Source organism: Amia ocellicauda, chromosome 17, assembly GCF_036373705.1.
Source record: "Amia ocellicauda isolate fAmiCal2 chromosome 17, fAmiCal2.hap1, whole genome shotgun sequence".
NCBI classification, from domain to species: Eukaryota; Metazoa; Chordata; class Actinopteri; order Amiiformes; family Amiidae; genus Amia; species Amia ocellicauda.
Genome location: NC_089866.1, coordinates 13,955,871 through 13,968,450, shown reverse-complemented (window position 1 = coordinate 13,968,450; position 12,580 = coordinate 13,955,871). Strand labels below are relative to the sequence as shown.

Here is a 12,580-nt window from a genome sequence, read left to right as displayed (position 1 = left end):
ATACTGATTTGCTAAAGTGAAAAGTGAATCTTCAGCTATATTGAATGGAAGCTTCTCCAAGATGTCTACTTGTTTAGATCTACAGCTCTTCTTTTCCATATTTATACCAGTGTGGGCACAACTTTAGACCTTAAATCAGAGTTTTGTGTGTGTTTTTTGTTTTTGTTTAAGAAATCTCTTACATACGTCTTATCACATTGCCTGTCTGATATGTGAAGATAACACAGTGCAGGCACCTCATACAAGTAACAACACTGGTTACAGTAAAGGGCTTATTATCTGGAGGTTCGGTTGGCCCTGCAATTCACTCCCTTGGGTGTGACAGAAGTGTGTGTGTGTGTGTGTGTGGTTTTAACCTTAAACTCTTGGTTTTAGATAAAAGCTTCGGCCAGATTTGAATTATTATTAACATATAACCAGGTCATCATTGAGTTGTTTATATGCAACTCTGCAGATGTTTCTCAGTTTTAGAAGAATGACCTGTATAGTTCTGGGATGTAAACTTTTATGCCTCCACTCAACATCAATATAGCCAAAAACTGACCCTTGCATAGGCTATCATTCTTGCATAGTAAAACATAGTATAGTGGAAAGTTTACACAATAGATCAATACTACTCCCAGTTTTAATATGGGAAATTCCTGAAATTACTCTGCAAGTTAGAATTTACTTTGATTTATAGTTTAAAACATTTACATATACAGTAGTAGCTGAAAGTGATTCCCATAGTAATCTGTGGTTAGCAAGCTTAACAACAATCAGTGGAGCAAATTAACATTCTAAGCCTTGACAATAATTCACAAGAACAGCTTGTTCCCTGTAATTGAGGCTGGTTAAGTGTTCACAGTGACGCGCTTTTGTCATCAGGGAGCAGCGCTGTGCAAGGCTTTCCCAAACTGTGCCTTGTCCCCCCCTTTCAAAGAGCCAAAAAGGTGCATTACAGCAGCACAAATGTTTAATAATATTAACCAAAAAATGGTATGTTCTTATGCAGCAAACAAGAAACGCATGTACTAGGTTTACAAGAGGTGCAGTCATGCAATCGATAATTGTTAACCAATCAAGTGTTACAGTACCACAAGAATTACGGTACTTGCATACTCTCTCCTAATTACTTTTCCATTACTTGCATTTTGTTTCTCTGTAATTAGAAAAAAAAAAAACATACATTTTTTTCCTTTCTCAATTCATGGATTCATTCAAATATTTTTATAGTCTATTTACCTGGGTTGCATTAAATGCACATTCCATTTTATATCTTGTTTCTTACGCTGTTGTCTTTTTTGTAACATGATTCAGGCTCATCATGTGTTTATGTCACAGGGTTACCTGACCCTTTCGCTAAAGTAGTAGTAGACGGATCCGGACAGTGCCATTCCACAGACACAGTCAAGAGCACATTGGAACCCAAATGGAACCAGCATTATGATCTGTGAGTGATTGAAGTCTCATTCTGTACAGGCGTGTGTACTTTATTTATTTTAAAATGTTTGTATTTTTAAATTATGCCTTTGAATGTTTCCGAGAATTTAAACTATTACATTCAACCCTTCCTTGCATTTACTATGTAATTTAATTACACTTCTGGTTGCAGTTCAGGATTCACATGTCAGCTGCTTACTGTGTTACTGTCCTGGTGAAAATGTCTCCCATTTCATGTTTGTCCTTTGCATTTCAATGACAAATCAGGTGGAATATTTATGCAAGACATTATCAGCTGCACATTTTAATTAGGAAGTACAAGGTTAGCAAAACACATTCCTGTTCAGTAAGCCAGTACTTGCTGCCAATGATTGGAGAGCACATTCAGTCAAATACTTATTTTTACATCAAAGACTACAACTAGCACTCATGTTAAAATCTCAATCTAAATTCATCCTAAACTAAGCATTATGTTTCATAAGCTGTCCACCAACCTTTGGATTTCTCCAGAATGGTGTAAAATGTTTCCTGTGCTTCAGACACTGATGCATTAAAGGTCACATGTAAATGCTGGGAGCCTCTGGTGCATTACTGGGTTGAGTGGAAATAATTGATTAAGCAATTATTCTACATCCTAAACAGATCTGGTGTGTACCAACTTTGTTAAAATGAGACAAAAAAAAGTATTACATACATGTTACATAAGGAAATGCACCAGACAATTACCTCTGGATTAGTAGCCTATTCGCTTTTGACAAAAGAAAGATTTTCCCTTTTCAAAAGTTAATCTCAAGCAGAAACAATCATTTTCCTGTGATCTGTATTTTATAACATGTTCTGTGTGTCCCCCTCCTTGATTAGATATATTGGGAAAACAGACTCCATTACCATCAGTGTATGGAACCACAAGAAAATCCACAAGAAACAGGGAGCTGGCTTCCTGGGCTGCGTGAGACTGCTTTCCAATGCAATCAGCAGGCTAAAGGACACTGGTTGTACGTACTTCTGTAAGATAATGAGCTGTGGGTTGTGTCTGTAAAATAGTTCCATTGCAAAAGATAGTTGAACTGTCCCTTTTTCACTCTAGGTTAATCATTATACATTTTTCAGTTTTTGCTGACTTTGTTTCCTCTAATGAGTCCCAAGTAATTTGTGTGAGTGTAGTCCAACTTACCTGTATATTCTGTTAATGAAGTGCAGTTTTTCCACCCACTATTGATTTAACTTATTTTTCCGTACCTGCAGACCAGCGTTTGGATCTATGCAAACTAAACCCCACTGACAGCGATACGGTCCGTGGTCAAATTGTAGGTAAGTACTGTGATACCGTTTAAAAAGTAAAATGTATCTAATCAAAAATTTGAGTGAAAATGTGTGTAATGCAAAATTATGATCTTGTTCAGTTTTTCTAATGATTCACAATTCAAAATGTCAAATTGGTGTATTTCAGTGAGCTTACAGACTCGGGATCGTATAGGTAGCGGGGGACCAGTTGTTGATTGTCGGGGACTTTTAGAAAATGAAGGGTAAGTGACTGAAATGCAAGTCGTTATTTGTTTTATTTTAAATTCGGGATGTATCTTTGATCCAGTACCACCACCTATTGGTCAAAGATGGCATACGTCAAGGTTTGTGCTTATGTGCTGTACAGTACCTTCATATTTAATCTTTTATTGTATTAATTTAGTCAAAGAATAAACAAAAGTATATTATACTTTTGCTTCAAAAGGTTAATGTATATAATGTTGTAATGTAAAGTTTGTAATATTAATAATCATATGATGATTTTTCTTGCGTATTTATTTAACTAAAGTATAGAAACTTAAAATCATATACGATAATGCTGATGTATGGCTCTGTCCCTCAGACCGGTGTATGAGGACTCTGGGCCAGGAAGGCCGCTCAGCTGTTTCATGGAGGAGCCTTTGCCATACACAGACAGCACAGGAGCTGCAGGCGGGGGAAACTGCCGCTTTCTAGAGTCACCCAATCAGGAACAGAGACTTCAGGCACAACGAATCAGAAATCAAGAAGCCAGAGGTCATGCACACACCCCTCAAACCCGACCACATGGGCACCAGTCACCTGACCTTCCTGAGGGTTACGGTGAGTTTCTTCTAAACTAAAACAAAATGTTCACCATGAGAGGGATTTAACTAGAAATTGCTTGCCTGATCGTCCTCTTTTATGTCATAACATTCACTTCACTAAACAGAACAAATTAAAGCATGTGTTTGATTTACCACAGCACAACAGAATTAATTACATGCTTTATTCCTCTTTTTAAAGAAGTAAATGTCCAGTCACCCTAAGCTTCTTAAGTTCAGCCTGATGACCAAAACTGCATGGTATAAACACACAAGTGTTCTTTAACTGTCTGAATAGTATAGTAGTTCCCTTTGCAACATGTTATACTGTAGCAATCAAAAAGTTTAATTGCAGAAAACTGACAGACCGAAGCTTTGCTCATTTGAATCTGAAGGCATACACGTTACAAGTGTTTTACAGTCTTCATTTAATTTAATCATGTTATTTTAATATTAAATATGAAATGTAGTTTAATGGAACTGTTTATATTTCCCCCCTTCAGAACAAAGAACAACAGTTCAGGGCCAAGTTTATTTCCTGCACACACAGACTGGTGTAAGCACTTGGCACGACCCACGAATACCAAGGTAGGTTAAGAACCTATTAGTGTCCAGTTTTTTGTTTTTTAATAGGTGGTATACCTATTCTACAAATATATATTTTGAAATTTGACTATCTGCCTTTTTGCTGTCTTATGCCTCCATTACCCACCCAGTAACCCACAACAGACTTTGTTTCTGTTCTTTGCTGTTTTCAAATTTGTTCTTTGACTTAATTTTGCACCAATCAGGTTTATGTCATAGAAGATGTATGCCCCTCCAAAATAACACAAAATAAAACTAAACATAACTTGTAAATTTGAATGATAATTAGAACAAAACCCCCAACCCTATTAAGCAAATATAAATTACTTTTTAATCTGAATGTTTACACAAAGTACTTTAAATAAATGCTTGTTATTGTTCTTGTGGAGGCTGAACTCTTAACATAGATATGGTTAGGAAATGGAAGCTTTGTCTGCTGACTTATATAATGTAGTGTTTATCCGTCTTTGCAAATTAAGAGAAAAGGCTTAACTCCATATGACAATATAAATCTAGTGTTTTATTATATCCATGAAATTGCCTATTTGAGTGACAATGCTAAATGACAGTATATTGTTACTCCCATTCCAGCAGACATCACTTTTTACACTCTGTAGGTACATTGACAGATAAAGTGAAATAGCAGCTGCTACTGGCAAGAGCCACCTAAGCAACAGTCTGTGGAAAAAGTGAAAAAAAAAAAGTCAAAGAAAATAATATTTTCAGGATACAGTTCAAACCTGTGCTAGTATGAACCTCCCTTTGGCAGAGTTTGACCAAGTTTGAAAGTATTTATATAATGAAGTTTGTAAGAATGTGCTGCTCCAGTGAGGGTTAATATATTGTAGATTTTACAGGACCACAAATCATTCAGACTTCATGTAAGTTACCATTACTGCAGATAATAAGAAATTAATATAATGATGTACTTTGCTTTTGTTTAGCTGTACGTATCTGAGTTATGTATGTTATTGTTTTAATTAAAGTAAATAAATGAAAAACAAAATAAACAATTAAGGGATCTTTGGGGTTCTGACACATGTAGCATTTTACTGCCCCAGGGATGTTTAATTAATGCTTTAATCTTGAAATAACATTGACAATGTTTATACAGTAGGATGTAAGTTTTATTTGTACTGAATGCTTTTCATGTTGATTTAACTGTAGGGGTGTGTGTGTCATGCTCCTCTTGTTTACTTTGACTACAAGGAGAATGACTTAAATAGATACATATGTGTTGCTTTATTAATATTCCCCATATCCCAGAGTAGGTAATGTAATAATGAACAGAGAAAACAACCCCTCCATTTCCTTTAATGGGGTCAATGCATGAGAGAATCGCAGATCATGAGAGAGGTTGCAAAGAAAGGATCTATGTTTTATTTGATAGAAAATGTCTGAATACATAATTCCACTTTTTCATGATGTAAGTTAAATAAACAAAAGCAAACAATAGGTAATGTTCACCGTTGCTCTTTCCAGCTCTTAACTCACATCTTCCAGGGCACATACTGGATATTTTGTTTTGAACATCTACACAATGCGTTCTTTTCTCATCATTTATTTTCCTCAACATGAAGTCCAGGCCCATATCCTATATAGTCCAAACTATTGCACCTCTTTGCAGGCCGATCTTCATGCTCTCTGAATTTGCCCTCTTCATCATATTGAGAATTCTGATGCTCATCTATTATTCTCTCTACATTTCTGCTCTCTTTCAACCTCTACACTGGCTTCCTATTGCTGCCTGTATTCAATTCAAGGCCGTAATCCCAGCATATTCCCTCGTCACCACGCTGCTCCTCCCTCTTTTCTCTCCCTATATCCCCTCTACATCCATGCGTTGTCCAGCTGTCTGGGCTCACTCTTTCCCCTCTATGGCCTCACAGTGCTTGAAAGATCTGCCTCTAACCTTCAGAACTGCATATTATCTCAATCACCTTTCGTTTTTATAGTGATGCTGTTACTATTCTTATATTATGTATGCAGAGTATAATAGGTTAGTGATGGTAAAACCTAGTATGTTGTGTTGAATGATGGATTAGTATCTGCCACATAACATGATGATGATGATGATCATGATGGTTTTTCCTCCTTCAGAGACCTCAACAGTGTGAGCTGTGAAGATTTAGGACCTCTTCCTCCAGGCTGGGAGGTTAGAAGTACAGTGTCAGGAAGAATATATTTTGTCGACCATAACAACAGAACAACACAATTCACAGACCCAAGGTTACATCATATAATGAGGTAATTATTATGAATTACTTTAATAAAGTTTAAAAATAAACTGGAAATGTTTTAGTTTTTTGCAGCCATATAGTAAATATATTTTTTAATATAGCAGATTTGTATGTTTTCTGTATGTGCTACCCTATTTACATATGTATATGTTATGTATGAGTATATAAGACCTTCTAAAATGTGAGCAGAGATTAAGTTAAAGTTGGAAGCCCACCCAGATTTCTGGCCTTGGTAAAGCAACTTCATGATATCCAAAATGTCAAGTGCAACAATGCTCTCACGCCTCCCTTCCTGGTCTGCAATGGCGAGAAGCAGAGCTTACGTTGACATTGTTCACCATCTTCATCAGCATCATTCTGTACCAGACAACAGAAGGCCTTGAAAGAGGTAGTCTACAAATGCTTTCGAACTGATGGGAGGTCTTTTCAACCTTGGCCATCTTCTGTTTCACACAGAGTCAGATCTTCAGCACAAACCGTCATGCTTCTCTGTGATAATTTTGAAGGAAAGGAAGTCCTGAATCAACCCACACCCCAAGGAGAGTACAGACCATAAAACTTGTCTATTGATAGAACTTAACCGAAAGCTGTCAACCAGTTCACCTGTTTGCAGAGTGCCATCTCGTTGAATGCCACCACAGACAAGGAAGTGGACAAAAGACTTCCCACAGCAACCACAGCCTCAGAGAACAGAAACATATAAAAGTATACAAAGTTTTTATCGTCTTTATCGGATTCAGCATGGTTCATATACTATCATCATGTATTCCTGGGCATTGATTTCATGAGCAACACCCTCAAGACCACATGACAGAACCGCATCACAAACATTGAAGTTCAGAAGCATCAAGACCATCCTCCTGCAAATCCATCATGGAAGAAAAATGGAGAAGAAAAGGCCCACCTCCTCCTAGCAGTGTTAAGAAATTAATCTGCAGTGGTATAGTTTGCTTGTTCTGTATAGACCTGATCCGTCATTGGCGGGCCAGCAACCGACACAGACAACCTTCCTAAAAATCTTCCTGCACAAAGAATGCCAGAGAAAGAGATGTGTGTGTGTAAATGCATTCATATTTATTCTTACCCATGATGAAGTGTTGTTCACAAGTGCAGGTTTCAAAGCCTGGAAGACCTGTAGATATTCTTATTGAAGTCCCTCCTGAGAAGATGAAACTTCTGTGTATCAGGGGCCTAATGCATCTGGAAATGCACACTGCGCGTGTGGTTCAGATGAAATTCTCTATAGTGGTATTTAGTCACGTGAAAAAAAAGTGCAGTTGACTAAGTTTGTCAATGTTTTTGTGTGTAACAGTCAACAGTCTCAGGTAAAGGAGTCAAGCCAGACGCTGCCCGTGCAGAATGAGGTCTCTACGGAAGAGGGTGAGGGGGAGCTGCCAGTGCGCTACGAGAGGGACCTTGTCCAGAAACTCAAGCTGCTCCGGCACGAGCTCTCCCTACAGCAGCCCCAGGCCGGGCACTGTCGCATCGAGGTGTCCCGGGAGGAGATCTTTGAGGTGAGTGCCGTGAAATCATACATTGCGGCTACATCCACATTATGGACTATTCTGTTCACTTATTTGCACAAGATAATTGGTGTTATTAAAATGTTCAGTAAGACATTCACTTCAGTCTTCACGTGATAAAAACAAATTCAGGTTTTTCTCATTTCGGAAATTCATAACCTGAAACGTGTGATTCATTTACACAGTGTGGGAATCCTCCACTGTTAAATTAAAGATATGGATTGAGAACAAATTCCCAAGGCACTTAATTGAAGCCTTTTTCCAACCAAACCAGCTAAATAGGCTCAGTGGCCTTCTGTCTTGACATCTTTTTCTTCTGATATAGTTTACATTCAACCTAACAGACCAATAGGTGTCAGTGTTGCACAGCAAACCTCCCATTCTGCTCCAGCACAGGACTGAGGCCTTGAAATCCTACGTTGTGAAGATCTAAGCTGCAGATCAATGGCAATGACATGCCCCTCATAGTTCTGCTCCATTCAGATGTTCAAAACTAAATTATATAATTATATTACTTGTAGTTTTCAGACTGAGCATTCATACATTAGTGACCTTATAGTTTTTGTTAATTTGGTTTCTCCTCACAATGATGCATTTTCCGTTTTTTGTTTTTCTTTCTCATTCATTTGATCAATCCCCACACTCACAGTTTTCAATGTGGTATTTGTACCTCTTTTTTTTTCTAGGAGTCATACCGACAGATCATGAAGATGAGGCCTAAAGACCTGAAGAAACGACTTATGGTGAAATTCCGTGGAGAGGAAGGACTCGACTATGGTGGAGTGGCAAGGTATGTTTTTTTTTTTTTTTTTTTTTTTTTACAAATGTACATTACAAATAGAAAGTGTTCATTTTAATGATTGGTTTCAATGTTCTTTTTTAAGTGTATTAATTTAAATGTAATCAAATCTCTCTGTTTAATTTAACATTCCCATTAATTGTATGACCCTGGATTTGTTTTATTTATTTAGGGAGTGGTTGTATCTCCTTTGCCATGAGATGTTAAATCCATACTATGGACTCTTCCAGTATTCTACAGATAACATCTACACTTTGCAAATAAATCCAGATTCTTCAATAAATCCAGTGAGTATTTCTCTCTTCTTTAATCCCCTGTAAGGTTATTAATCAAATTATATCCTTCATTACAACCTAGGCTGCTTATGGCAAAGAGCAAATATTATTCATATAACTATTATTAGAAGACAGATTGCTTATGAACGTTAGGTCTGCTTTGAAAAAACTGAAGACGGAAGTACAGCATTAGCCATGAATGAAATGCTTGCCTTAAGAGTTTATTTTTAATCACTCATCAGCTACGTGAAGACTAATGAAAACTGTTTGTGTGTTGCAGGATCATTTGTCATATTTCCACTTTGTTGGACGGATAATGGGCCTGGCAGTTTTTCATGGGCATTACATTAATGGAGGTTTTACATTGCCATTCTACAAGCAGTTGCTGGGGAAGCCCATACAGCTGTCAGACCTGGAAACTGTGGATCCTGAGTTACATAAGAGCTTAGTTTGGATCCTGTAAGTGAAATGTTTGTTTTGGAGAGTTTCTATTTTCATAAATTTCCAGAGCCAATGTTATTTCAGACTGGATGTCCAATCCGTTATTAAAATGTCTGTTTTCTTTTATCATATTTTCTTTTTAATCTTTCACAGTGAGAATGACATTACCCCAGTTTTGGACCATACGTTTTGTGTAGAGCATAATGCATTTGGCAAATTTCTTCAGCACGAGCTCAAACCAAATGGTAGAAACATTCCAGTAACGGAGGAGAACAAAAAGGAATATGTAAGGTGAGCCACTGATGAAATATTTCAATGTTCGTTTTGCTGAAATGTATAGAAGAATGTTTATGTGAAAAGTTAAACTTGCATTCAACTGGGACTGGTCATGGATTGTCATGGAACTACAATGCCTGTTTCTAAGAATGTACTGTCAACTGTATTGTCCCTAGTAAAATACATCATAGGGGGAAGTTCAATTCTGTAGAAGCATATTTAACTTTCTTATTTAAGGCCAAGCATGCCGATAACATTGGTTAAAACAAGGAACTTGCTTTTCTTATGTTATAGCTAATTTAATATATTATTACTAAACATTAACCACATTGTACCTTTATTTCTGGTGAAGTTGCACAAGAGCTATAAAACTGGACTGAAAAACCTGGAAAGTTGTGCAATTTAGTAATAAGGAACCCATTGAGACTTGCAAAACGTCTGACAGGATGGAGTGTATGAAGAAATAAAAGCTAGCAGTTGCTTTGTTTTAGCAATCAGTTCTAAACTCAATACATACAAAACAAAAAGGAAATGTCTGATTTTATCATTTAAAACATTATGCAATTTAATAAATACATTTTGTAAAGATTTTAGTTCCCCCCCCCCCCCCCCCACACACACACACACATATTTTGAGTTTTGTATATTGAAACAAATCCTGTTTAAATCTTAACGCATTTAAATGCTACTATGTCTTTTGTTTGTTTCAGGCTCTATGTAAACTGGAGGTTTATGAGAGGGATTGAAGCTCAGTTTCTTGCTCTACAGAAGGGCTTTAATGAGCTGATTCCACAACATCTATTGAAACCTTTTGATAACAAGGAATTAGAGGTAATGCACATTGTTGTAGTTCCAGTGACAGCTTCAATTTCATACTTAATGGAATTGACCTACATATGGCAAAATGACCATCGGTTTCCAGCAATAAGTTTCTGGCAACAGTGTAGCACCCTGTATTTTGTATTAACTTTTAGTACCAGGGATCCTGGTTTAGTTACCATACAAATTGTTGATATAACCATGAATGTTAACTAAATTTAGTTAGCAGATTATGGTCAAGTGCAAATGTAGGTATTTGAGGCAAAATGTAAAAAGTAAAACAAATGACATTCACTCATGCAATATTTGTAAACATGTATATTAAACCTGCCAAGTATTCTGGGGCCAACACTTTCAGTTATTGAATGTAAAGTTCATGGTTGTACAGTATTGGTAGGATAAAGACTACAATGGACAAATCAGTTGCCTCTAAAGACTGATTCATCCTCCCAGGGCTTCTGGGAGGTGTAGAGTTTGCCTGGCGGCCAACCAGCACTACATTGCAATATATAAATGCAGTACAATAATGCAGTTTTACTAATAAGAATGCAACTGTAAGTTTTATTACTTAATGCACTGCAGTGTATTTTATATTTTAATTATTCTGATTGGTGAATCCAATTCATCCACCCTTCATTTTGTTTACAGTTATTCCTATCACTCATGGATTTTTTTTAATTTAATAAATGCAAACTATGAATACAATCAAACAGTGCAAAGTTCATTTAAATGCATTCATTATCCATTGTTGTTGATGTTGAGCATGCAGAAGAAAAATATATATATACAAAAATATATAGACCTAAGTGTTTTCCAGAAATTGTGCTCTCAAAAGAGGAGTAGAGACTTGCACAAGAGTGTGACCGAAAACACTGATTTTGTTTTACGGTACTGATTTTTATTTTATGGTTTTATTGAGACTACTGCAATAGAAGTTGTACTTTGCACTGAATTGCAGTTAATCATTGGAGGCCTGGGAAAGATTGACTTGAATGACTGGAAGGCCAACACTCGGCTGAAGCACTGTGTGGCGGACAGCAACATTGTCAAGTGGTTCTGGCAGGCGGTGGAGTCCTTCGATGAGGAGAGGAGAGGACGGCTGCTCCAGTTTGTCACTGGCTCTACCCGCGTCCCTCTGCAGGGGTTCAAAGCACTGCAAGGTGGTTACCGAATGAACTGAGCTACTGCCTTTCTTTATACTTACATTTTCCAACATAGTATTCATAAGAATGACACTAGTAATGCTGACAAATCTTGAGTTAAATGAACAAGCAAAGTTGTTTGATACAAATTTGATTTATATATAATACAATTTATAATATTACACACATTGTGCATAATGTCCCAGAAATGGAGCAACACAATTGTCACAGACCTTCATCTATTTCCCATATTATACAAAGTATTAATAAAGATATTAACACATTGCCCTGGACCTTACCCAACCAAGATAACAAACAGGATTCCAAAGTGAATATAACCCAATTAATCATATACAAGTTTTCAGAGAAGTATTGAAAATATGCCAAGAATATGAACTTCGTCTGTGCCTGAGCTTTTTTTACTACAAAAAAGCATTTAATTCAATATGTACAAACTCCGTCATCAAGGCTCTTAAAAGATGAAAACGTTGAGGAAACCTATATAACTCTTAAGTAGAAATAAGTAGTTTAGCAATATTTATTAAACATAATCACAGGAATAACATTGTTTTATATACAGGATAAAAAACTTAAAAAATGGTTGAACATCAAGGTTTCTTTTTCTTCTATAAACACTATCAAACTGTAGTTGCTGAGGATGTTGGAGCTGTGAATAGTTTTTGGTCAGTGTTAACTAGAATGTATGTTTGTAAGGTTCTACAGGTTCTGCAGGACCAAGACTGTTCACTATCCACTTGATTGATGCCAACACCGACAACTTGCCTAAAGCCCATACCTGGTAAGATTCAAATTGCATTCATTGTGCATACCTCTCGACCTGCTCACAGAACTCCGCAATTGAATGATTTAGATGGCAGGAACATTCAAACTGTCCTACTTTTTGGTGATCATTTACACTTTAAAATGTTCACATTTCTTTTTAGTGCAAGTTTATCCAGTAACATATTCAG

General features: G+C 36.7%; 1 protein-coding gene across 6 annotated transcripts in view; it reads left to right on the top strand.

The window, feature by feature from the left end:
- The window catches only part of smurf1 (SMAD specific E3 ubiquitin protein ligase 1), a 46,221-nt gene that overhangs the window by 30,941 nt on the left and 2,700 nt on the right, over nucleotides 1–12,580 (top strand). Inside the window, exons 3-17 of one of the 6 annotated variants that reach the window (XM_066688943.1) lie at nucleotides 1,300–1,432; nucleotides 2,284–2,429; nucleotides 2,668–2,733; nucleotides 2,873–2,948; nucleotides 3,290–3,528; nucleotides 4,013–4,097; nucleotides 6,195–6,341; nucleotides 7,647–7,848; nucleotides 8,544–8,647; nucleotides 8,829–8,943; nucleotides 9,212–9,390; nucleotides 9,526–9,663; nucleotides 10,359–10,479; nucleotides 11,426–11,627; nucleotides 12,333–12,408. In XM_066688943.1, coding sequence (XP_066545040.1) covers nucleotides 1,300–1,432; nucleotides 2,284–2,429; nucleotides 2,668–2,733; nucleotides 2,873–2,948; nucleotides 3,290–3,528; nucleotides 4,013–4,097; nucleotides 6,195–6,341; nucleotides 7,647–7,848; nucleotides 8,544–8,647; nucleotides 8,829–8,943; nucleotides 9,212–9,390; nucleotides 9,526–9,663; nucleotides 10,359–10,479; nucleotides 11,426–11,627; nucleotides 12,333–12,408 — 2,029 coding nt within the window. Of the gene's footprint in view, nucleotides 1–1,299; nucleotides 1,433–2,283; nucleotides 2,430–2,667; nucleotides 2,734–2,872; nucleotides 2,949–3,289; nucleotides 3,529–4,012; nucleotides 4,098–6,194; nucleotides 6,342–7,646; nucleotides 7,849–8,543; nucleotides 8,648–8,828; nucleotides 8,944–9,211; nucleotides 9,391–9,525; nucleotides 9,664–10,358; nucleotides 10,480–11,425; nucleotides 11,628–12,323; nucleotides 12,409–12,580 lie in introns of all 6 variants that reach the window. The other 5 variants (XM_066688942.1, XM_066688947.1, XM_066688946.1 and 2 more) reach the window with 5 other exon arrangements.